The sequence below is a fragment of the Heterodontus francisci genome, chromosome 14, assembly GCF_036365525.1.
Source record: "Heterodontus francisci isolate sHetFra1 chromosome 14, sHetFra1.hap1, whole genome shotgun sequence".
Classification (NCBI taxonomy): Eukaryota; Metazoa; Chordata; class Chondrichthyes; order Heterodontiformes; family Heterodontidae; genus Heterodontus; species Heterodontus francisci.
The window spans coordinates 17,609,351-17,631,591 of record NC_090384.1 but is presented as its reverse complement, the minus strand read 5'-3'; the positions used below and the strand labels follow the sequence as shown (position 1 = coordinate 17,631,591).

The following is a 22,241-nucleotide window of genomic DNA, read 5'->3' as shown; positions in this document are numbered from 1 at the left end:
CCAAATTTCCAAGCATTGTCTTCCAGTTGTTTCGTGCTTTCCTTCCAAGTGTCCCTATTGTCCATCACCTCAGCCAGGTGAACTGCACAGCTAGGAGCTCTGACCACTACTGGGTTCATTATTCTCTGAGAAGTTTCTCGAGTACCCCTTAACCTATGTGGCATCACTTGACACTGGAAAACCTGGGGTGTCAAAGTAATTTGACAGTATCCTTCCAACACATCTGTCTCTTTAAGACACATTGTGTTGCCCACTCTATCCATACATTCCTTTAAATAAGAATTTGGGTAGGAGTCTGCCTTCTTTACCACAGTGACTTTTCTAGAGTCCATGCAAGTTTGAGTCAACCCACCAGGTTTAGTCATCAAGACCATCTGTGAATTCCAGTTGTCCTGACTAGGTTCAACTAAACTGCCCTTCAGCATGAATTGTACCTCTGCTTCCACTTGGGCCTGTCTGTCTGGACCTAAGCGACAAGGATGTTGTTTTGAAAGAATGGTCCCCCATGCCCACATTATGTGTGGCTAAGGTTGTACATCCTGGCTTATCCCTACAAACTTTTTGAAATGTTGCGAAAACTCTGGTTAGGACTTCACGCTCTTTTGTACAAAAGCATATGATTTAATTTCCCTAGCCATTCTGCATTCGCTAATCGGATAGTCGGAGGTTCAATCTGAGAATTTCCTAGGCCTGCTTCTGCCTTATCCTCACCACCCTTTTCCTTCTCAACAGTCCCGATTACCTGACATACCTGTACTGGCTTATCCTCCTCCCTGGGGTAATATTGCTTGAGCATATTGATGTGATACAACTGTTTCTTCTTCTCGCGTTCAGGGATGTCAATCAAGTAATCTACCTTACTCACTCTTTTAATCACTCTATATGGGCCACTGAACCATGATTTTAATGGTTCTCCCTGTAATCGTGACAACACTAATACTTCATCCCCTGGTTTTGTGGCAGGTTGTAGTTTTCCCACCATTTGACAGGTATGGTATGTCCTACAAAATTGTCTCACATCCTTTGTAAGACTTGGCCAGTAATAATGTTGGCTTTTCTAAGTGATCCCATAACCAATGGACCAGATCTAAGCTCTGCAGCCCTGTCACGTCCAGTTGTGAATGGTAGTAGACAATTAAACAACTAACTGGAGGAGGTGGCTCCACAAATAGCCCCATCCATAATGATAGAGGAGCCCAGCACATCAGTACAAAAGATAAGGCTGAACCATTTGCAGCAATCTTCAACCAGAAGTGTTGAGTTGATGATCCATCTCGGCCTCCTCCTGAAGTCCCCAGCATCACAGATGCCAGACTTCAGCCAATTCGATTCAATTTGCTTGATATCAAGAAATGACTGAAGGTACTGGATACTGCAAAGGCTATAGGACCTGACAACATTCCGGCATAGTACTGAAGACCTGTGCTCCAGAATTTGCCGCACCCCTAGCCAAGCTGTTCCAGTACAGCTGTAACACTGGTATCTACCCAGCAATGTGGAAAATTGCCCAGGTATGTCCTGTACAAAAAAAGCAGGACAAGTCCAACCTGGTCAATTACCACCCCATCAGTTTACTCTCAATCATTAGTAAAGTGATGGAAGGTGTCGTCGACAGTGCCATCAAGCGGCACTTGCTTAGCAATAACGTGCTCAGTGATGCTCCATTTGGGTTCCGCCAGGGCCACTCAGCTTCTGACTTCATTACAGTCTTGGTTCAAACATGGACAAAAAAAGCTGAACTCAAGGGATGAGGTGAGAGTGACTGCCCTTGACGTCAAGGCAGCATTTGACCGAGTATGGCATCATGCAGCCCTAGCAAAACTGAAGTCAATGGGAATCAGAGGAAAAACTCTCTGCTGGTTGGAGTCATACCTAGTGCAAAGGAACTTGGTTGTGGTTGTTGGAGGTCAATCATCTGAGCTGCAAAACATCACTGCAGGAGTTCCTCAGGGTAGTGTCCTAGGCCCAATCATCTTCAGCTGCTTCATCAATGACCTTCCTTCAATCATAAGGTCAGAAGTGGAGATGTTCACTGATGATTGCATAATGTTCAGCACCATTCACAACTCCTCAGATACTGAAGCAGTCCTTGTCGAAATGCAGCAAGACCTGCAACATATCCATGCTTGGGCTCATAAATGGCAAGTAACATTCATGCCACACAAATGCCAGGCAATGACCATCTCCAAAAAGAGAGAATCTAACCATCTCCCCTTGACATTCAATGGCATCACGATTGCTGAATCCCCCACTATCAACATCCTTGAGGCTACCATTGACCAGAAACTGAACTGGAGTATCCATATAAATACAGTGGCTACAAGAGCAGGTCAGAGGCTAGGAATCCTTTGGCAAGTAACTCACCTCCTGACTCCCCAAAGCCTCTCCACCACCTACAAGGCACAAGGCATAAGTCAGGAGTGTGATGGAATACTCTCCACTTGCCTGGATGGGTGCAGCTCCAACAACACTCAAGAAGCTCGACACCATCCAGGACAAAGCAGCCTGCTTGATTGGAACCCTATCCACAAACATTCACTCCCTCCACCACCAACGCACAGTGGCAGCAGTGTGTACCATCTACAAGATGCACTGCAGCAACGTACCAAGGCTCCTGATACAGCACCTTCCAAACCCGCGACCTCTGCCATCCAGAAGGACAAGAGCAGCAAATGGTTGGGAACGCCACCACCTGCAAGTTCCCCTCCAAGCCACACACCATCCTGACTTGGAACTATATTACTGTTCCTTCACTGTCACTAGGTCAAAATCCTGGAACTCCCTTCCTAAAAGCACTGTGAGTGTCCCTACCCCACATGGACTGCAGTGGTTCAAGAAGGCAGCTCAACACCACCTTCCCAAGGGAAATTAGGGGTGGGTAATAAATGCTGGCCTAGCCAGCAACGCCCACATCCCATCAATGAATAAAAAAAAAAATTGGTCTTCCGAATTCCCCTATGTCCTGCAAAAGGAATGGCATGTGCTAACCTTAATAATCCTTGTCAATATTTAGGTGGTACCACTATCTTTTCAACAACTGTCCAGTCTTCATCGACAGGTCTATGAGGCGGTCTCCATTTCCTCCTCAAAATCCCATTTGCCATATAATAGCCTTCGGAACTCCTTTCGCATCAGCTTCTGACATTGCCATCTGTGTTATTCGGTATATCTCTGGATCTGCTTGCTGTGCTGCGATAATAGATGATCTGTTAAACATTTCATTTGGATTATCTAAATCCCCAAATAAGTTTTCAGATACTTGGCTATTTATTTGTGGTGCAATGGATGCTGTTTAGCCATTGCTTGCGTGACTACACATGCAGGAAATATTCCTGGAACTTGTTCCTATAATTGCTCCGTTTCCTTAATTTCACTTGGTTCCTCTGTAATTATAGGTGAAACTGATACTTTTGATCCAACCAAATCATTTCCTAAGAGCAGATCAATTCCCTTTACTGGCAAACTGTGGACAACTCCTACAGTTATCCCAGATATTAAGTCACTCTATAGGTGTACTTTATACAAAGGTACGGGTATACACAACCCGCCAATTCCATTAACTAAAACTTTAGCATTCAAGGCACTCTCTGGTAGAAACCTATATGTTTCCCCAGCAAGAATTTTTGAGTTGCTCCTGTGCCCCTGAATATAATGATAGGTTTTCCTGCCTCATTTACAGGATACGGAGTGACTCTCCCCTTTGACAAAAATTCATTGTAACTTTCAGGTATTTTATTCTTAACGTCTACACTCCTTTTAGTTTCAGTATCTGGTTTCACAGCTGTTGTTAAAGCTATAGCCTGTTCTGCTGTACTCTCTGTCAGAGTCTTTTCCCCTGCACTAACTTTGCGTACCCCAACAAGTTCCTATGGGTTTACCTTGCAACTTCCAGCACTCTGAACGAAGATGACCCTTTGGCTTGCAAACCAAACTTCTACCCTCAGCACCTTCCTTTCTGACCTGAGCAGGTGATTCTGGGACATTCCCAGCTGTTCCTTCTTGTCCCCAGCTACTTGCCTTTTTTTCACTCTCCCACTTTCTATCCTTCTCGGGTTTATGGGAGTGACGGACAAAAGAGGTTGGCTTATTCACAAGCTCAAAATCATCAGCAATCTCTGCTGCTTGCCTAACTTTCAAAACTTTCAAGTTATCTATATGAGTTCTCACTACTGAAGGAATGGAGTTTTTAAACTCTTCTAAGAAAATCAATTCTTGAAAGTTCTCATATGTGATTTCAATCTTTAATGCCCGTATCCAACAGTCAAAAGTAATTTGCTTCACCCTTTCAAATTCTAAATATGTCTGCCCAGTCAATCTCCGTAAGTTCCTAAACTTCTGATGGTAAGCTTTATGGACTAACTCATACGTAGCAAGAATAGACTTTTTTGCCATCTCATAATCTGCAGAAGCCTCTTCAGGAAGCATGGCATAAGCTTCATGAGCTCTGCCAACCATCCTGCCCTGCATAAGCAGTATCCAGTTTTCTTTCAGCCATTTCATCTGTTTGACTATTTTTTCAAAATATATGAAAAACGCTTTTATGTCCCTTTCCTCGAACTTAGGAAGAGCCTGTATAAATTTAAACAAACTTTCGCTGGGACCTGATCTAAACTCAGATTCTTCCTGACCCAAATTTTCCCTCGTTTGAAGACTACCCTTTTGTCTTAGTTCCACCTCTTTTAACTTAAATACCATTTCTTTCTTCCTTTCCTCTTTCTGAAATTCAAGCTTAAGTCTTTCCAATGCTATTGCTGTTTCTTTCTCTTGTTCAAGTTTTCTTTTTGCCACCTCAAGTTTTTTCATTTCTAACTGAATCCCAGCCAATACCACTGCATCACTCTCGGACCTACTACTTTCTTGATCCTCGTATTGCCCTTCATCAGCATCACCATCATCATCATCTTCTTCTACTAATTCCAGATGTTCAGCTATTTTGTCAATTATCTCTGCTTTTTTTGGTACCTAATTTCAATTCCAACCCCAGTTTCGCTACCTATTCTTTTAATTTGTTCTTAGTTAAATTTATCAAGTCACTCAGGGAAACATTCTGCTTTCCCAAAAACTCTACTGCAACCACTAATGCTATTATTATGGTATAGACTGTACCTTATTGTACAAGAGAACTGGTTCTTTTATTTCTTCGTAATTGGCATTAGATTTAGATCCCAACAATCGAGTTTTCAATTGCTATGATCCCAGACGCGAAAGCAAATAAATATGATGCCAAATGCAAGACCCAAATTTAATATGTTATCCCAGGAATGAGTAATTAACATGATTCCAAATGTGATCCCTTCAAATTAGTCTGATTCTAATCCCAGATGCGAGCCGCTTAATTAAAATATGATTCAATCTCGAGCAAGCCCCCAATTAATATGTTATGACTGACCACTCAAGACAAAGCCCCCAGTCAAAATATATGATTCTGATTGCGGTGGGAGAAACGCACTGCTGATTCATTCCCATCTCTCCACAGATCGCCTAACATATCACTTTAATCTTTCTGAATTAAAGAAAACCACAGCTAAATTGAACCATCTATTAACCCCTGAATGAGCCAAACCAAACCAGGTGTCTTTAGATCAACAAATTAACTGTTTAATTGGAAAAACTAAATTCTTAAACACTACTAAGATATAAACGACATTCTTTTAAAAAGTAAGTACGATAAAGTCCGTGCAGATTTACGTTCCTGCCGAAGTGGAATCTTCCAATGTAGAACAGTCCAAGGTTGCTTGAAGTCCTCGCAGCCATCCGATGGGAATAAAAAAAAAGTCCAATATCCAAAGCTTCAACTCCTCGTTCATCCAGCGATGACAACCATAGATCAACCATTCGCAAACATTTTTCAATGACTCAATTTGGCTTTAGAATTTTTTGAGGGATAGTAGATTGTCACACTCTAACTTCTCTTCCTTCAGTTTATATTATCAGAGATCTCTGTTCTGTTCATGCTGGTCCAGCTGTCTGTCAGTTATAACAGTCTGTCTCCACTAAAAAAAACAGTTCAAAAGATAATCGCAACATTGTATCTTGATCCTTAGTCTCTGAGTGGCTGTGTCCAAGGCAACCATGATGCACTAGTTGAAATTATTTGATTCCCTCTCTGTAGGATTGTATCCAATGGCAACCAGAATGCACCTTCTCTATAACTCCTGTTAACCGATGAGACTGGCTGGTTCTTAAAGCAGTACTGGTCCTTTGCTGACTTAAAGACACAACGCATACTTCCTGAAAACACCCACCAGGATCATAACAGTTTCACATGCACAATGATTGGGGTGGGAGAAACTTATGACACCCAGCACTACCTCACCACCACCTCTCTCAATTCCTCGAATACCTCTGTGCTGTCGGCTTGCTTCTCCGATATCCAGTTCTAGATGAGCTGCAATGTCCTCCAGCTAAATATTGAGAAAACTGAAGTCTTGGGGTCCTGCAACAAACTTTGTACATCTGCCATTGATTCCATCCCTCTCTCTGGCCATCACTTCAGGTTGAAGCTTACTTTTCTAACCTCAGTGTCCTATTTGACTTCAACCCCATATCCTCTTCATCATAAAGACCAATTAATCCATCTCTGTAACATCTCTCTCAATTTCATCCCTGCCTCAGTCCATCTTCTGCAAAAACTCTTATTCATATTTTTGCCACTTCCAGACTGGACTATTCCAATATTATCCTGACAGACCTTGCATGTTTCACAATCCACAAACTTTAGCTCATCAAACATTCTGCATACTAATCTGCACCAAGTCCTGCTCAACATTCACTCCTGTGCTCTCTGACCTATATCACCTCCAATTTCAAATCTTCATCCCTTTATGACCTTGATCCTTCCTAACTGTGTAACCTCCACCTACAATCCAGTGCGTTCCCATATCTCTGGCCTGCATTGCATTTCTGACTCTCTTTGCCCCATCATTGGCGACCTTTCCTTCAATTGTCTAGGCCCCCATGCTCTAGAATTTCTTCCCTAAGTGCTTCCATCTCTTTCTCCTCATTTAAGACTCTCCTTAAAACCTAACTCTTCAACTAAACTTTTAGACATCCCTCATATCTATTCCTTTGCCTTGGTGTCAACATTTGTCTGATGTGCTTGGGATATTTTTTCTACATTACTGGTGCTGTATAATTGCAAGTTGTTGTTATGCTATTCCATTGCTGGATGGGAGCTGGAGTAATACAGCCCTTCTAACCTGAGCTGTTTAAAACACTGGGTGGGATGGTGGGGGAAGATGGTCTTTCTGATTGGGGCTCATAAAAGCACTTGGGATTATCGGTGCATCTGGCAAAGTGATGCAGCAAGTGTGGGGCCAGTTTGAAAAGTGATTTGACAGTGGGATGAGGGTCAGTGATGCCTCACCACATTGTGCTTCTTTACAGAGAATTACTGTGCAAACAGTGGGGTCTCTCCACAATGCCAGTAGCCACAAGCAGTCAGGAAGTGGGGAGAATTCTGAAGGACACTTTGTAAGTCTGTACTGTCAAAGAAATTTTCAAAGGAGTTTTTTGTTGAGTCGAGGCAGAGCATTGAAAGAAAAATGTCTGGGTAATAAAGAGGAACTTTCCGTGCAAATATTTCTTTTAAACTGTAATTTTGTGGAAAAAAAATTAAATGGGATTGTTTGAGTCTTCGAAAGGCAGAAATTGCAGTACACTGCCCACTGGTTAGGATGTATAACTGCATGGATTTTTACACTGTTACAATCAAAGGGATACAACATTACCTAACTTATCATTGCAATTACCTATTACAGCAGGTATTGTTGAGGTATACCAGGTACTGTCGAGGATCTTGTGGTGTCCCATTTTGCATTTTAATATATAATAGATGAATTTTCAAAAGGCATTTAATAAGAGCATACTAGCTCAGAATAGAGTATAAGGAATTGAAAGTACCTCATGAAATGGATAGCAAATTGGGAGATAGGAGGCAGTTAGCTGAGTTTGAGCAGTGACCAGTGGTATCTCTCAGGAACTGTTGCTAATGCAGCAGCTTCTCAATTAACTTTGAGCTGGATTTGGAAATAGAGGCAAATATGCCCAAGTTTCCAGGTGATGCTAAGGTAGGAGATATCTTTGATTTTATATTGAACTGCGAAAGGACATAACTGAAGTGACTGAACAAATGCAAAACATAACAAAGTATGAAATAGTATAGAATAGCAGATGTGAGCAGAACCTTAATGGGAAAGCCCCCAAGAATGGCAATAGATACCAATAAAGAAACTTTAATAATACAGATGTATGAGCAGTAAAATGGCCCTAACTAAAGTCACAGCAATGTTCTCTATGACTGTGACCATGATGCATTATCCCTCCTCAACCTTTGCAGCCTTCAACAGAGATGACCACAACATCCTATTAATTCTTCTGAGTGGGATTTCCCTCATTTGGTTTCATATTATTAGATTAGATTAGAGATACAGCACTGAAACAGGCCCTTCGGCCCACCGAGTCTGTGCCGAACATCAACCACCCATTTATACTAATCCTACACTAATCCCATATTCCTACCAAACATCCCCACCTGTCCCTACCACCTACCTATACTAGTGACAATTTATAATGGCCAATTTACCTATCAAACTGCAAGTCTTTTGGATTGTGGGAGGAAACCGGAGCACCCGGAGAAAACCCACGCAGACACAGGGAGAACTTGCAAACTCCGCACAGGCAGTACCCGGAATCGAACCCGGGTCCCTGGAGCTGTGAGGCTGCAGTGCTAACCACTGCGCCACAGATATTACCTATCTGATCATACCCAGAGCCTCTACAGCAATGAATTTTCCTCCATCCCTGAACTGTTACTTCAGGCAACCCCATCCTTAGTTCCCTCCTGCCTCCTGTTCCTTAACTACATTCAGCCATTTTTTATTTGTTTCATGGGATGTGGATGTTGCTGACAAGTCCAGCATGTGTTGGCCATCCCGAATTGCCCTTGAGAAGGTGAGCTGCCTTCTTGAACCACTGCAGTCCATCTGGTGTGGGTACACCAGTAGTGCTGTTAGGTAGGGGCTTCCAGGATTTTGATCCAGTGACAATGAAGGAACAGTGATATATTTCCAAGTCAGGATCATGTGTGGCTTGGAGGGGAACTTGCAAATGATGGTGTTTCCATGTGTCTGCTGCCCTTGTCCTTCTAGGTAGCAAAGGTTATGAGTTTGGAAGGTGCTGTCAAAGGAGGCGTGGTGAGTTTCCGTAGTGCATCTTGTAGATGGTACACACTTCTGCCACTGTGCATTGGTGGTAGAGGATGTAAATGTTTAAGCTGGTGGATGGGGTGCCGATCAAGTGGGCTGCTTTGTCCTGGATAGTGTCACGTTTCCTAAGTGTTGTTGAAGATGCACTCATCCAGGCAAGTGGAGAGTATTCCATCACACCTCTGACTTGTTTTGGGGAGTCATGAGGTAATTTACTCAACACAGAATTCCCAACCTTTGGCCTGTTCTAGAAGCCATAGTATTTATGTGTCTGGTTCAGGTATGTTTCTGTTCATTGGTGACACCCAGGATGATGATGGTGGAGGATTCAGCAATAGTAATGCTATTGAATGTGCTTAGATTAAGTAAATCCAAAATCTGTACAGGAATCTGCCAAACCTTCATACACTTTAGCTTGTTATGGAATTTTATTGCAGTCTCACTACATGGATCTCTTTTTTCATTCATGTAGCGTTTTTAATACAGAGTTAACCCATCACTTGTTGCTGGAAGATACAGTCAGCAACATTGAGCACAATTTCTGGAAGTCTCCCTGGTCTCAGCATCAACAAATAGTGTCAGTTTTGTGAGATGTCCTGATTGCAGTTGTTTTTAGTTACACCCATTCCTTGAGCAAGGAGTGCAGGATTGCTCATCAACTTCTTCCTCATTAGTTTCTTCCTCATTTGTTTCTCTTTTGTTCAATGGTGTTTATTGATTACAATTAAATTGTCATGCTGAGTGGAATTGTGCATTTATTAAAACAAATAGAAGTAGCTTCTGTGATCAAACAAATACGTATCATTGATTTGTATTTTTCTTTCAGAAATTTCTCATCAAAATGACAGATGGCACTTACAAAGTCATACCAGAAAATGCAACTGATGAATTCACTGTGGTTCAAAATCAGATGTATCTAATATTTTATTTTGGAAACCTTGAAAGTCTTCAACTAATAGTTACATGGAACTTAAAGATGAATACTTATATCCAGATTGCTGGACCATCAAAGGTAATTAAACAACAGTCCCTAGAGTTATATATGTATTTTTGTGGGCACAAATGGATATGGGTATATTGAGAGCAGAGTGTCAAACTCTAATTCTCTGCTGGGCCTGATTTTACAACCTGACACGTGACCTGGGCCGCATTCAGTAAATGTTACTTGGACATACTTGGGTGTATGCCAGTTCCCTGTTTATTGGACATGAAGTTAGTTCAAAGTATACTAACTTCTGGGTACCGATTTATACAGTCGGCATCGGCAGCATGGCAAAATCCATATTGATCCTCACTGCTTTACAGGCATCTCTGGTGGCTCCCTGAAATCAGCATAAGATTACTTTAAATATGCAAATAAGGGTCCTGCACCTGATTCAGGAACCTTCGACAAAAAAGTATGTGGTGAAGAATGCTCTGTACAAGCTCTGACTAGTTTTCCAGTTCTACAGTACCCTGAACAGTGGTCTTTAAAGGGAACACTGAATGCTGCTGAAGAAATGCTAGGGAAAGCTTGCCTCTCCCAGCTCCAAAGCGTTATTCTGGGCCTTTACTAGTTGCTCCTCTCCCAGTGTCACACCTACTCATCATCTTGCTGTTGCTTGTGCTACTGCTGCTCCCAGCTCTACAGGAAATACTGGGAACCACACCTCCAAAACTCACTCAATTATCCAGTCCTCTTTCCCACATTTCTGCTGTTGGTTGTGCTTTCTCCTCCTGCATTTGCGTCTGCCCACCGCCTGGCATACAGCACACTCAAATTTGATCCACAATGTTGGCCAAACTGCCTCTTCCCAATTATCAATGAACCAGTTATAATTTCTGCAAAATTCCAAGCAAGGAGCTGACAGTTGAGGCAGTGGTGTCAAACCTGGGGTCATATATAGGGGTTTGTTGCCCTGAGAGAGTGGGTAAGCTGCAGCTTGTGGCTCTGTCACGCTGCTCTCTTCCTCTCCCAGCCCTCCATGAGCAGTGGTGTTTGGAGTTTGTGATGTAGAATTAGGACATATAATTGTACATGTGCAGTGAGAATTTTCAATCTCTATCCCTTAATTACCTATTTGCAGACAGGTGAAAACAAATTTTCACTATTTACACACAGTAACTTCCCATGTTTCACTCAGACCTTTACTAGTTGTTCCTCTCCCAGTGTCACACCTACTCACCATCTTGCTGTTGCTTGTGCTACTGCTGCTCCCAGCTCTACAGGAAATACTGGGAACCACACCTACAAAACTCACTCAATTACCCAGTTCTCTTTCCCACATTTCTTAGTTACAGGAAAAGAGTGGGAGAGGGGACCAGCTGAGTTGCTGTTGCAGAGAGCTGGCACGGGCGAGATGGGCCAGAAGGCCTCCTTCTGTGCTGTATCCATTCCATGATTCTATGATACTCCCAAACCCCATTCTCTAATCTGTCTCACTCCCCTGAGCCCCCACACCAACCCTTATTTCCCAGGCTAGTTGTTTCCTTAATCTGACAGCTGAGATGCCCATGGCGGATGCCCTCTGGGTTTTGGAGCCCTTGATGGTCCCGCCAAAGACTGCCCACCTGCACCTGTGCCGGAGCACACTCAGTCATCAGGGCCATTGGCAGCACGTGGGGCTCTGTCTGAGGGAGTGGGGGCAAGGGCTGAGAAGTGAAAGCATCTTGTAAAGAGTCCCCACTGCCCTGTACCTTTTCTCCATCTTCCCTCTCATGGCCCACCTGCACTTCCCTGCTAGCCAAGAGCTGGAGAGCACTTTGCTGCACTTCAGTGAGGCGTTGAATGGCCAAGATGAGGCTTTCCTCCATCCTGTTTAAAGTGACAGACTGAGTGTGCAGGCCTTTGATCAGGGCTAGGATACGCTTGCTTGCCTACTGTGTCTGAGTCTCCAAGCAGGAGGCTGGTCTTCCATGGAGGTGAGTATCAGCACAAATGCCTGAGACATGGCACTCATGCTAGAGATGGATTCCTCCAATCTCTCTCCGAGGGTGTGCACTGCCTCTGGAAATACTGACAGAAGCACACTGTTGCTGCACAAATTCCTGATTCATGGATGACCTCCGAGGCAGCTGAGCAGATCTTGGACAATCCCGCACTCTCCAATGCTGTCCCTGTCTCCAGCACCTTCTCCTGAATACATGTGATGTGCACCTCACCATGTGACAACATAGCCATCGATATTGGAGGCCCCAACAGGGTGTGTTTCTGTGCTGGTGGAGGATGCACGTGAGTTATATGAGGCTGCACCCTCAGAGTGCTTGCCCACCTCTGAGTACTCCTCAGCCTCTTCCCACTACAGCTCTTCATCACCCTTGAAGGACCTATGGGAGATAAAAGATGTGAATTAGAACTGACATGGAGAAAGGATCAAAGTCTATCATGTGCAAATCTTGGCATTTCATTTCGTGGTGACAAAAATTCAACATGAGTTACTGTTATGTGCCAAGTGGCCATCTGATAGCTAATTCTGTCACCAGGTATCTGGGAGGCCCCCACCTCTCCATTGCCTGCGTTTATGGATTTTGCCACCCTGCCGATCTCCCACGCCTCCCCCTCTGCAGCAGGCAACTGGAAGGCCAACCCTGGTTCTCTTCCTTCCTCTGGAATTGTGTGCTTTCTTCTCCTGCAAGGCGAGAAAGCAGAGAGCTATGCGTGTGGAAATAGAATGTGTAGAGAGGTTGGAAGGATAGTGAAGGGTGACTATGAGGAATGGGTGTGAGATGGCACTAAGATGAGTGTGAGTGTTGGCTGTTCAGAAGGGAATGTGAGGATGTGCCTCATGACAGAGGAATGAGTGCAGCTGCAAAATGTGCTGCTTTGAGGAGTGCTGTGCAGGAGAATGCTGGAGAAGTCAGAGTGTAGGGGTTGGCACCTGATAGCTTTATGTGAGCTCAGCTTTCCTGACCTTATGAGGTCATTCAGCTTTTTGCAGCAGTGCATTCGAATTCTCCTGCTGCTCACCGCTGCTGCAACTTCCAGCCACATCTCTTCGGTTTGCTTGTGGATGCCCTCGTCCTCCTGCCCATGGGAAACAGCACTTTCCTGCAAGGCCTCACTGCTTCGAGCATCACCTCCAGAGAACTGGGGGCAACCTTTCCATGTCTCACTTCCAGTGTTATTCTTGCAGAATCATTTGCATCCAATGCAGGATGCAGTCATGCTGGGATCCCTTTCAATAGAAATTCTCCCATTCACATATGTGGCTCGCTATCACACTCACACTCTGTGACTGGTCAGGAAAACCGGAGGCGGGATGTTAATGTTGGGGCTGAGTTAAGCCACAGTGAAGCCCGCTCAGCCTGCTGCCAGCAGCCCCCTGCTACAGGTGAACGTCCAGCCATCATTTCAGTCTTGCCTCCACTCAGCTGAAGGAAGTTCAGTCTCATCTAGCTCTTGATATCAGGCAGGCAGTTTGAGAGTGTGACAACAATGTTTGGGTCAATGAAGGAAGCTGAAAGATAGAACTGGGTACTATCATTATACATATGAAAGGCCCTGTGAACATAAGAACATAACAAATAGGAGCAGGAGTAGGCCATTCAGCCCTTCGAGCCTGCTCCGCCATTCAATGAAGATCATGGCTGACCTTCGACTTCAACATCATTTTCCTGCACTCTCCCCATATCCCTTGATGTTTTAATATGTAGAAATCTGTCAATCTCAGTCTTGAAAATACTCAGCAACTGAGCCGCCACAGCCCTCTCGGGCAGAGAATTCCAAAAATTCACCATTTCTGTTTTTTTATTCATTCATGGGATGTGGCTAGGCCAGCATTTATTGCCCATCCCGAATTGCCCTTGAGAAGGTGGTAGTGAGCTGCCTTCTTGAACCACTGCAGTCCATGTGGGGTAGGTATACCCACAGTGCTGTTAGGAAGGGAGTTCCAGGATTTTAAGTCAGTGACAGTGAAAGAACGGTGATATAGTTCCAAGTCAGGATGGTGTGTGGCTTGTAGGGGAACTTGCAGGTGGTGGTGTTCACATGCATTCACTGCCCTTGTCTGTCGAGGTGGTAGAGATCACAGGTTTGGAAGGTGCTGTCAAAGGAGCCTTGGTGCATTGCTGCAGTGCATCTTGTAGATGGTACACACTGCTGTGACTGTGCATCGGTGATGGAGGGAGTGAATGTTTGTAGATGGGGTGCCAATCAAGCGGGCTGCTTTGTCCTGGATGGTGTCAAGCTTCTTGAGTGTTGTTGGAGCTGCACCCATCCAGGCAAGTGGACAGTATTCCATCACACTCCTGACTTGTGCCTTGTAGATGGTGGACAGGCTTTGGGGAGTCAGGAGGTGAGTTACTCACCGCAGGATTCCTAGCCTCTGGCCTGCTCATGTAGCCATGGTATATTCAGTTTCTGGTCAATGGTAACCCCCAGGATATTGATAGTGGGGAATTCAGTGATCATAATGCGATTGAATGTCAAGGGGGAGATGGTTCGATTCTCTCTTGTTGGAGATGGTCATTGCCTGGCACTTGTGTGACGCAAATGTTACTTGCCATCTATCAGCCCAAGCCTGGATATTGTCCAGGTCTTGCTTCATTTCTATAAAGGCTGCTTCAGTATCTGAGGACTCATGAGTGGTGCTAAACATTGTGCAATCATCAGCAAACCTCCCCACTTCTGACCTTATGATTGAAGGAAGGTCATTGATGAAGCAGCTGAAGATGGTTGGGCCTAAGACATTAACTTGAGAAACTCCTGCAGGATACTGAGATGAGATGATTGACCTCCAACAACCACAACCATCTTCCTTTGCGCTAGGTATGACTCCAACCAGCGGAGGGTTTTCCCCCTGATTCCCATTGACTCCAGTTGGGCCAGGGCTCCATGATGCCATACTCGGTCAAATGCTGACTTGATGTCAAGGGCAGTCACTCTCACCTCACCTCTTGAGTTCAGCTCTTTTGTCCATGTTTGAACCAAGACTGTAATGAGGTCAGAAGCTGATTGGCCATGGCAGAACCCATCTGAGCATCACTGAGCAGGTTATTGCTAAGCAAGTGCTGCATGATAGCACTATCGATGACACCTTCCATCACTTTACTGATGATTGAGAGTAGACTGATGGGCCGGTAATTGGCCGGGTTGGACTTGTCCTGCTTTTTGTGTAAAGGACATACCTGGGCAATTTTCCACATTGCCAGGTCAATGCGACTGTCATAGCTGTACTGGAACAGCTTGGCTAGGGGCACGGCAAGTTCTGGAGCACAGGTCTTCAGTACTATTGCGGGAATATTGTCAGGGCCCATAGCTTTTGTAGTATCCAGTGCCTTCAGTCGTTCCTTGATATCACGCGGAGTGAATCGAATTGGCTGAAGTCTGGCATCTGTGATGCTGGGGACTTCAGGAGGAGGCCGAGATGGATCAGCAACTCGGCACATCTGGCTGAAGATGGTTGCAAATGCTTCAGTCTTATCTTTCGCACTGATATGCTGAGCTCCCCCATCATTGAGGATGGGGATATTTGTGGAGCCACCTCCTCCTGTTAGTTGTTTAATTGTCCACCACCACTGGATGTAGCAGGACTGCAGAGCTTAGATCTGATCCGTTGGTTATGGGATTGCTTAGCTCTGTCTATCGCATGCTGCTTACGCAGTTTGGCATGCAAGTAGTCCTGGGTTGTAGCTTCACCAGTTTGACAGCTCATTTTGAGGTATACCTGGTGCTGCTCCTGGCATGCCCTCCTGCACTCTTCATTGAACCAGGGTTGGTCTTCCAGATTGATGGTAATGGTAGAGTGGGGGATATGTTGGACCATGAGATTACAGATTGTGATTGAGTACAATTCTGCTGCTGCTGATAGCCCACAGCGCCTCATCGATGCCCAGTTTTGCATTGCTCGATCTATTCAAAATCTACCCCATTTAGCATGGTCGTCGTGCCCACACAGCTCAATGGATGGTATCCGCAATGTGAAGGGTATCCGCAATGTGAAGGCAGGGTCACTCCTACCAATACTGTCATGGACAGATGCATCTGCGCCAGGCAGATTGGTAAGGACGAGGTGAAGTATGTTTTTCCCTCTTGTTGGTTCCCCCACCACCTGCCGCATACCCAATCTAGCACCTACATCCTTTAGGACTCAGCCAGTAGTGGTGCTACCGAGCCAATCTTGGTGATGGACATAGAAGTCCCCCACCCAGAGTACATTCTGTGCCCTTGTCACCCTCAGTGCTTCCTTCAAGTGGTGTTCAACATGGAGGAGTACTGACTCATCAGCTGAGGGAGGGAGGTAGGTGGTAATCAGCAGGAGGTTTCTTTGCCCATGTTTGACCCGATGCCATCAGACGTCATGGGGTCTGGTGTTGATGTAGAGGACTCCCAGAGCAACTCCCTCCTGACTGTATACCACTGTGCTGCCACCTCTGCTGGGTCTGTCCTGCCGGTGGGACAGGACATACCCGGGGATGGTGATGATCGTATCTGGGACACTGTAAGGTATGATGCAGTGAGCATGACTATGTCAGGCTGTTGCTTGACTAGTCTGTGGGACAGCTCTCCCAACATTGGCACAAGCCCCCAGATGTTGGTAAGGAGGACTTTGCAGGGTCGACGTGGCTGGGTTTGCCGTTGTCGTTTCCGGTGCCTCGGTCGATGCCGGTTGGTCTGTCCAGTTTCATTCTTTATTGGCTTTGTAGCAGTTAGATACAACTGAGTGGCTTGCGAGGCAATTTCAGAGGGCATTTAAGAGTCAACCACTTTGCTGTGGGTCTGGAATCACATGTACACCAGACCAGGCAAGGACAGCAGATCTCATTCTCCAAAGGACATTAGTGAACCAGATGGATTCTTGCAACAATTGACAATGGCTTCATGGCTGACATTAGACTAGCTTTTAATTCAAATTCCACTTTCCGCTGTGATGGGATTGAACCCAGTCCTCAGAGCAATACCCTGGGTCTCTAGGTTACTAGTCCAGTAACAATATCACTACGCCACTGCCTCCCCTGAGCAAAGAAATTCCTCCTTATCTCAATCCTAAATGGCCTGTCCCTTATTGTGAGACTGTGTCCCTTGGTTCTAGACTCACATCCTTCTTGCATCCACCCCGTCGAGCCCTGTCAGAATTTTGTAGGTCTTTGGCTCATTCTAAGGGAAGCCCGATGATGCTCTTGGCATATCTTTCAACAGTCCCCATTGAACCTGGATTGATGGTGATCAAACAGTGAGGGATATGCAAGTCATGATGTTACAGATTGTAGAGGTGTACCAAATCTGCTGCTGCTGATAGCTCACAGTGCATTATGGATGCCTACTTTTGGAGGGTGTCTTCACTGTCTCACTGCAAAGATGAGACTTTGTTTTCGCAAGGGCTATTTTGTGGTCACTCCCACCACTGATATGATGAACATATATGTTTAAAGCAGGTAGGTTTGACACCAGTCCTGCTGTAGCACCATCTCATTTCCCTTGCCATCAGTGGCATGCTCTACCTGTGTGACAGGGATCCCAATGGGAGCCTGTCCTGCTTATGTAACAAGCCTAAACCTAAGAAAATGAGTCAAGGTCATGTTGGTCAGTGGACTGGGCAAAAGATTTGTCCACTTCTAGTAGATAACCTGTCCAGGAAGAAAATGTGCCTGAAATGCAATGTCTTAAAGTTGGGACATTAGATTTGTCAATTTTATAGGGAGAATTACCTTTTAGTTTTTTGTTTCTCCCCATTGCAGTTGTTTCATTCTAGCCATGTGTAGAGTATGCCACTACACCCAAAAGTCATCAGTGGAATCTGTATTATTCGCATTCCATTTATCGGCCAGAACCCTACATATGATACTGTCTGATTACACAAACCCCCTAACATAAATCTTCTCATGTCTGACATAAATCAATCTCAGCCCAGAAAAAGAATAAATTTGCTTTAGGCTATTTGTGTGTACTTTTTTCTTTGATTATCTTGGGACTTTGCTATTTGATATATACAAGATCAGTATACTGGGAGAGTCAGTTATCTGCCATCATCTGTCATTGGGGTTCCTTCTGTTAATAACAGATAATTGACTCTCCCTATTATAATAATTGGTATATTTGAATTCCAAAAGGCATGTATACTCAATAACATGTAGGCATTAAAATTGAATAACATTCTTACATGTTCTCAGTTTTCAGTTTGTGGACTCTGCGGCAATGCCAATGGTAATATAAAAGATGAATTGATAACTCGGAGCCTATACTCAGCTTTCACTTTATCGAGCTTTGTAAATTCTTGGAAAGAAGATCCGATGTGTGATGATGTGACTGAAGTTGTATATCCATGTATCAAAAATCCATATCGTAAGTCCTGGGCAGAAAAACGATGTAAAATAATTGACAGTGATGTGTTTCAACCATGCCACAAATTGGTGAGTACACTCAACAATCAGAAATCTCATTACTAAAATAGGTTAAATAAGTATCATGGATAAGCATTAAATTCAACCAGAAATCCAAATTCAAAACGAATGCCTGGCTTGGAGAATTATACAGAGAAAATACATTTTACCATTTTTCATTTAAGAATATTTCCTCTGTTTTGTTAAATTCTACAGCAGTAAGTAAATCCAAGGAAAATTAGGAGTGAAAAGGAAAAGTCAGGCAGATGTTGTTATTCAAAAGATAATTCGGTTGTGTAACAAGTTATCAGGAAAGACCATTTAAATTAATAACAAAAATCGGTCAAGAAACAATAAGCTGCACATCTGGTGAAATTGAAGGATGCAGTTAGAAGGCAGCTAGATAGATTCACTATTAAAAAGGAATAGATTATTTGGGTGAAATGGCTCTTTCACCCAAAACCTCTCAAGGGGTTAAATTATATGATTTATTTCTCCCGGAGCAGAATTTTGCACAACAGGAGCACATATCAGAAATTTAGATGCAGAGATTAGTGTGTCTGGGTTGTGATAAGCGTGACTTTCCATCTATCAATGTTAAATCATAGAATCATAAGATGGTTAGAGCACAGAAGGAGCCATTTGTCCCTTCATGTCCGTGCCAGCTATCTGCAAGAGCAACTTAGCCAGTCCCACAACCCCACCCTTTCTTCATAGCCTTGCAATGTTTTCTCTTCAAATAATGGTTCAATTCCCTTTTGAAAGCCACGCATGAACCTGCCTCCACCACACTCTCAGCAGTGCCTTTCAGATCCTAACCACTTGCTGTGTAAAAAATAGTTCCACATGTTGCTTTTGGTTCTTTTGCCATTCATCTTAAGTCAGTGTGCTCCGGTTCTCGATCCTTTCGCCATTGGGAACAATTTCTCTCCATCTACTCGTCTGGACTCCTCATGATTTTGAATACCTCTATCAAATCTCCTCTCAACCTTCTCTTCTCTAGTGAGAACAGCCCAAGCTTCTCCAATCTATCTATGTCACTGAAGTCCCTCACCCTGGAACCACTTTTCAAAATTTTTCAGCACTCTCTCCAATGCATTTACATCTTTCCTAAAGTGCGGTGCCCAGAATTTGACACAATACTTGAGATGAGGCTGAACCAGCGTTTATAAAGGTTCACCATAATTTCCTTGCTTTTGTACTCTATGCCTCTATTTATAAAGTCCAGGATCCTGTATGCCTTGTTATCAACTTTCTTAACCTGCTCTGCCACCTTCAACGATTTGTGCAAATTTACCCCCAGGTCCCTCTGGTCCTGCACCCCTTTCGGAATTGTATCCTTTATTTTATATTGCTTCTCCTCATTCGTCCTACCAAAATATATCACTTAAAATTTCTCTGCATTAAATTTCATCTGCCACATGCCTGCCCACACCACCAGCCTGGCTGTGGCCTCTTGAAGTTTATCGCTATCCTCGTCACAGTTCATAATACTTCCAAGTTTTGTGCTATCAGCAAATTTTGAAATTGTGCTCTGAACACCCAAACCTAGGTTATTAATATCGATCAAGAAAACAGTGGTCCTCGTGCCGACTCCTGGGGAATCCCCACTATATACGGTCCTCCAATCTGTATCACACCCATTCACCACTGCTCTTTGTTTCCTGTCACTCAGCCAATGCTGTATTCATGCTGTCACTGTACCATTTATTCCATGGGCTTTGACTTTGCTGACAAGCCTGTTTATCAAATGCCTTTTGGAAGTCCATGTACACCACATCAACTGCATTACCCTCATCAACCCTCTCTGTTACCTCTTCAAAAAACTCGATCAAGTTAGTTAAACACGATTTGCCTTTAAAAAATCCATGCTGGTTTTCCTTAATTAGTCCACATTTGTTCAAGTGACTGTTAATTTTGTCCCTGTTTATCTTTTCAAAAATCTTCCCACCATCGAAGTGTAGTATAGTTGTTGCACTTATCCTTACATCCTTTTTGAACATTTGCAGTTGTCCAGTCTTCGGGCACCACCACTGAATCCAAGGAGGATTGGCAGATTATTGTCAGTGCTTTTGCAATTTCCACACTCAGTATCTTTGGATGCATGCCCTCCAGTCCTGGTGACTTACCTACTTATATCTGTTCTCGTACTCTCTCTTTGCGGCTTTTATTAGTTTTTCACTTCGCTCTGAACTTTCTATATTCAGATTAGTTTTTACTTGTATTATCAACTTGACATCTGTCATATGCATTCTTTTTCTGCTTCATCTTACTCTCAATCTCTTTCACCATTTGGGGAGCACTGGCTTTGTTTGCCCTACCTTTCCTTCTCGTGAGAATGTACTTGACTGTCCCCGAACATTATCCTCTTTGAAGGCAGTCCATTGTTCCACTACTGTTTTGCCTGCCAATCTCTAGTTCCAATTTACCTGGGACAGATACATTCTCACCCATTGAAATTGGCCCTCCCCAATAATTATTTTTATTCTAGATTGCTCCTTGTCCTTTTCCGTAGCCAACCTAAACCTTATGACACGAAGTTCACTGTCCCCTAAATGTTCTCCTATTGCTATTTGACCCACTTGACCCACCTCATTCCCAGAAAGCAGATCCAGCAATACCTCCTTCATCAGATACAAAAGCAAAATACTGCAAATGCTGAGAATCTGAAATAACAACAGAAAATAGTGAAATAAAATCTGCAAATACCCAACAGGTCAGGCGGCATCTGCAGAGATGTTTCAGGTCGATGACCTTTCATTAGACGTTAACTCTGTTTCTCGCTCTACAGATGCCACCTGGCCTGTTGAGTATTTCTAGCATTTTCTGTTTTTACTTTCAGATTTCCAGCATCTGCAGTATTTAGCTTTTGGATAAACATTAATGTATTGTTGTAAAAACCCAATGAATTCACTAATTTCATTCAGGCAAAGGAACGTGAAACCTATATCTGATTTGGTTTTGATTTATCTCTCGTCCCACACAGTGGGCTGAATTTTTGTGCTCCTCCGAGGTCAGGAACAGAGGCGTCAGGGGCCCGGAAATACCAGCGACAGCCGATGTGTCAGTTTCATGATCCCGTTCCCAGCACCAGTAATGTTCACCAGAGCAGGGGGATGGTGGGACAGCGATCTCGTTCGCCTCCTGATTGAGGCCAATTAAACCACTTAAGAAGCTTGTGAAAAGCTTGTTCGAGGGGGATGTTTGAATTTTTAAGGGGGCACATGGGTTTCAGGAGCTGTCTGTTTCCGATCAGCTGAAGTGGTGGGTACAGAGTGGGGAGCCAGTCATGGCTTCCCCAGAGAATTACCCCAGCACATAAGAGGTTCAGCAGGGCAAAGCGGGACTCAGCATTTGCAAAGGAGGTGCCCTTGGTGCTCTGCAGATGGCAGAGAGAGTCCTCGGGCATTGAACGGGGTTGTCACCTTCCCCGGCATTGCAGGGGCAGATGAGCAGGAGGCAAGGCTGCCAAACACAATAGGGCAGCCACCTATCCAAAAAAAGGACTGCAGCTGGCAATGGGGCCTTGACTATTAGATCTTGGACCCAGTGGCGATGAGGAACATATCTCTACAGGACGGGCGGAATTCCAAGCAGCAGGAGAGGAAATGGAGCAGGAGGGCAACGGAGGCAATACCCTCACCACAGGATCTACCGCCGAAGATGGAGCTACCTGGAGATGAACGAGACCCAGTGCCGCAGGAGACTGCAAAATCCCAGGCAGATGGTCACAGAGAT

At 44.2% G+C, this 22,241-nt stretch overlaps 1 protein-coding gene across 1 annotated transcript in view; it reads left to right on the top strand.

Moving 5' to 3' along the window:
• LOC137376881 (mucin-6-like) overlaps window positions 1-22,241 on the top strand; it is a 316,041-nt gene that overhangs the window by 70,234 nt on the left and 223,566 nt on the right. Inside the window, exons 8-11 of the mRNA XM_068045837.1 lie at window positions 10,033-10,218; window positions 12,669-12,868; window positions 17,612-17,702; window positions 18,294-18,533. Of these exons, the coding sequence (XP_067901938.1) occupies window positions 10,033-10,218; window positions 12,669-12,868; window positions 17,612-17,702; window positions 18,294-18,533 (717 nt within the window). The remainder of the gene's footprint in view (window positions 1-10,032; window positions 10,219-12,668; window positions 12,869-17,611; window positions 17,703-18,293; window positions 18,534-22,241) is intronic.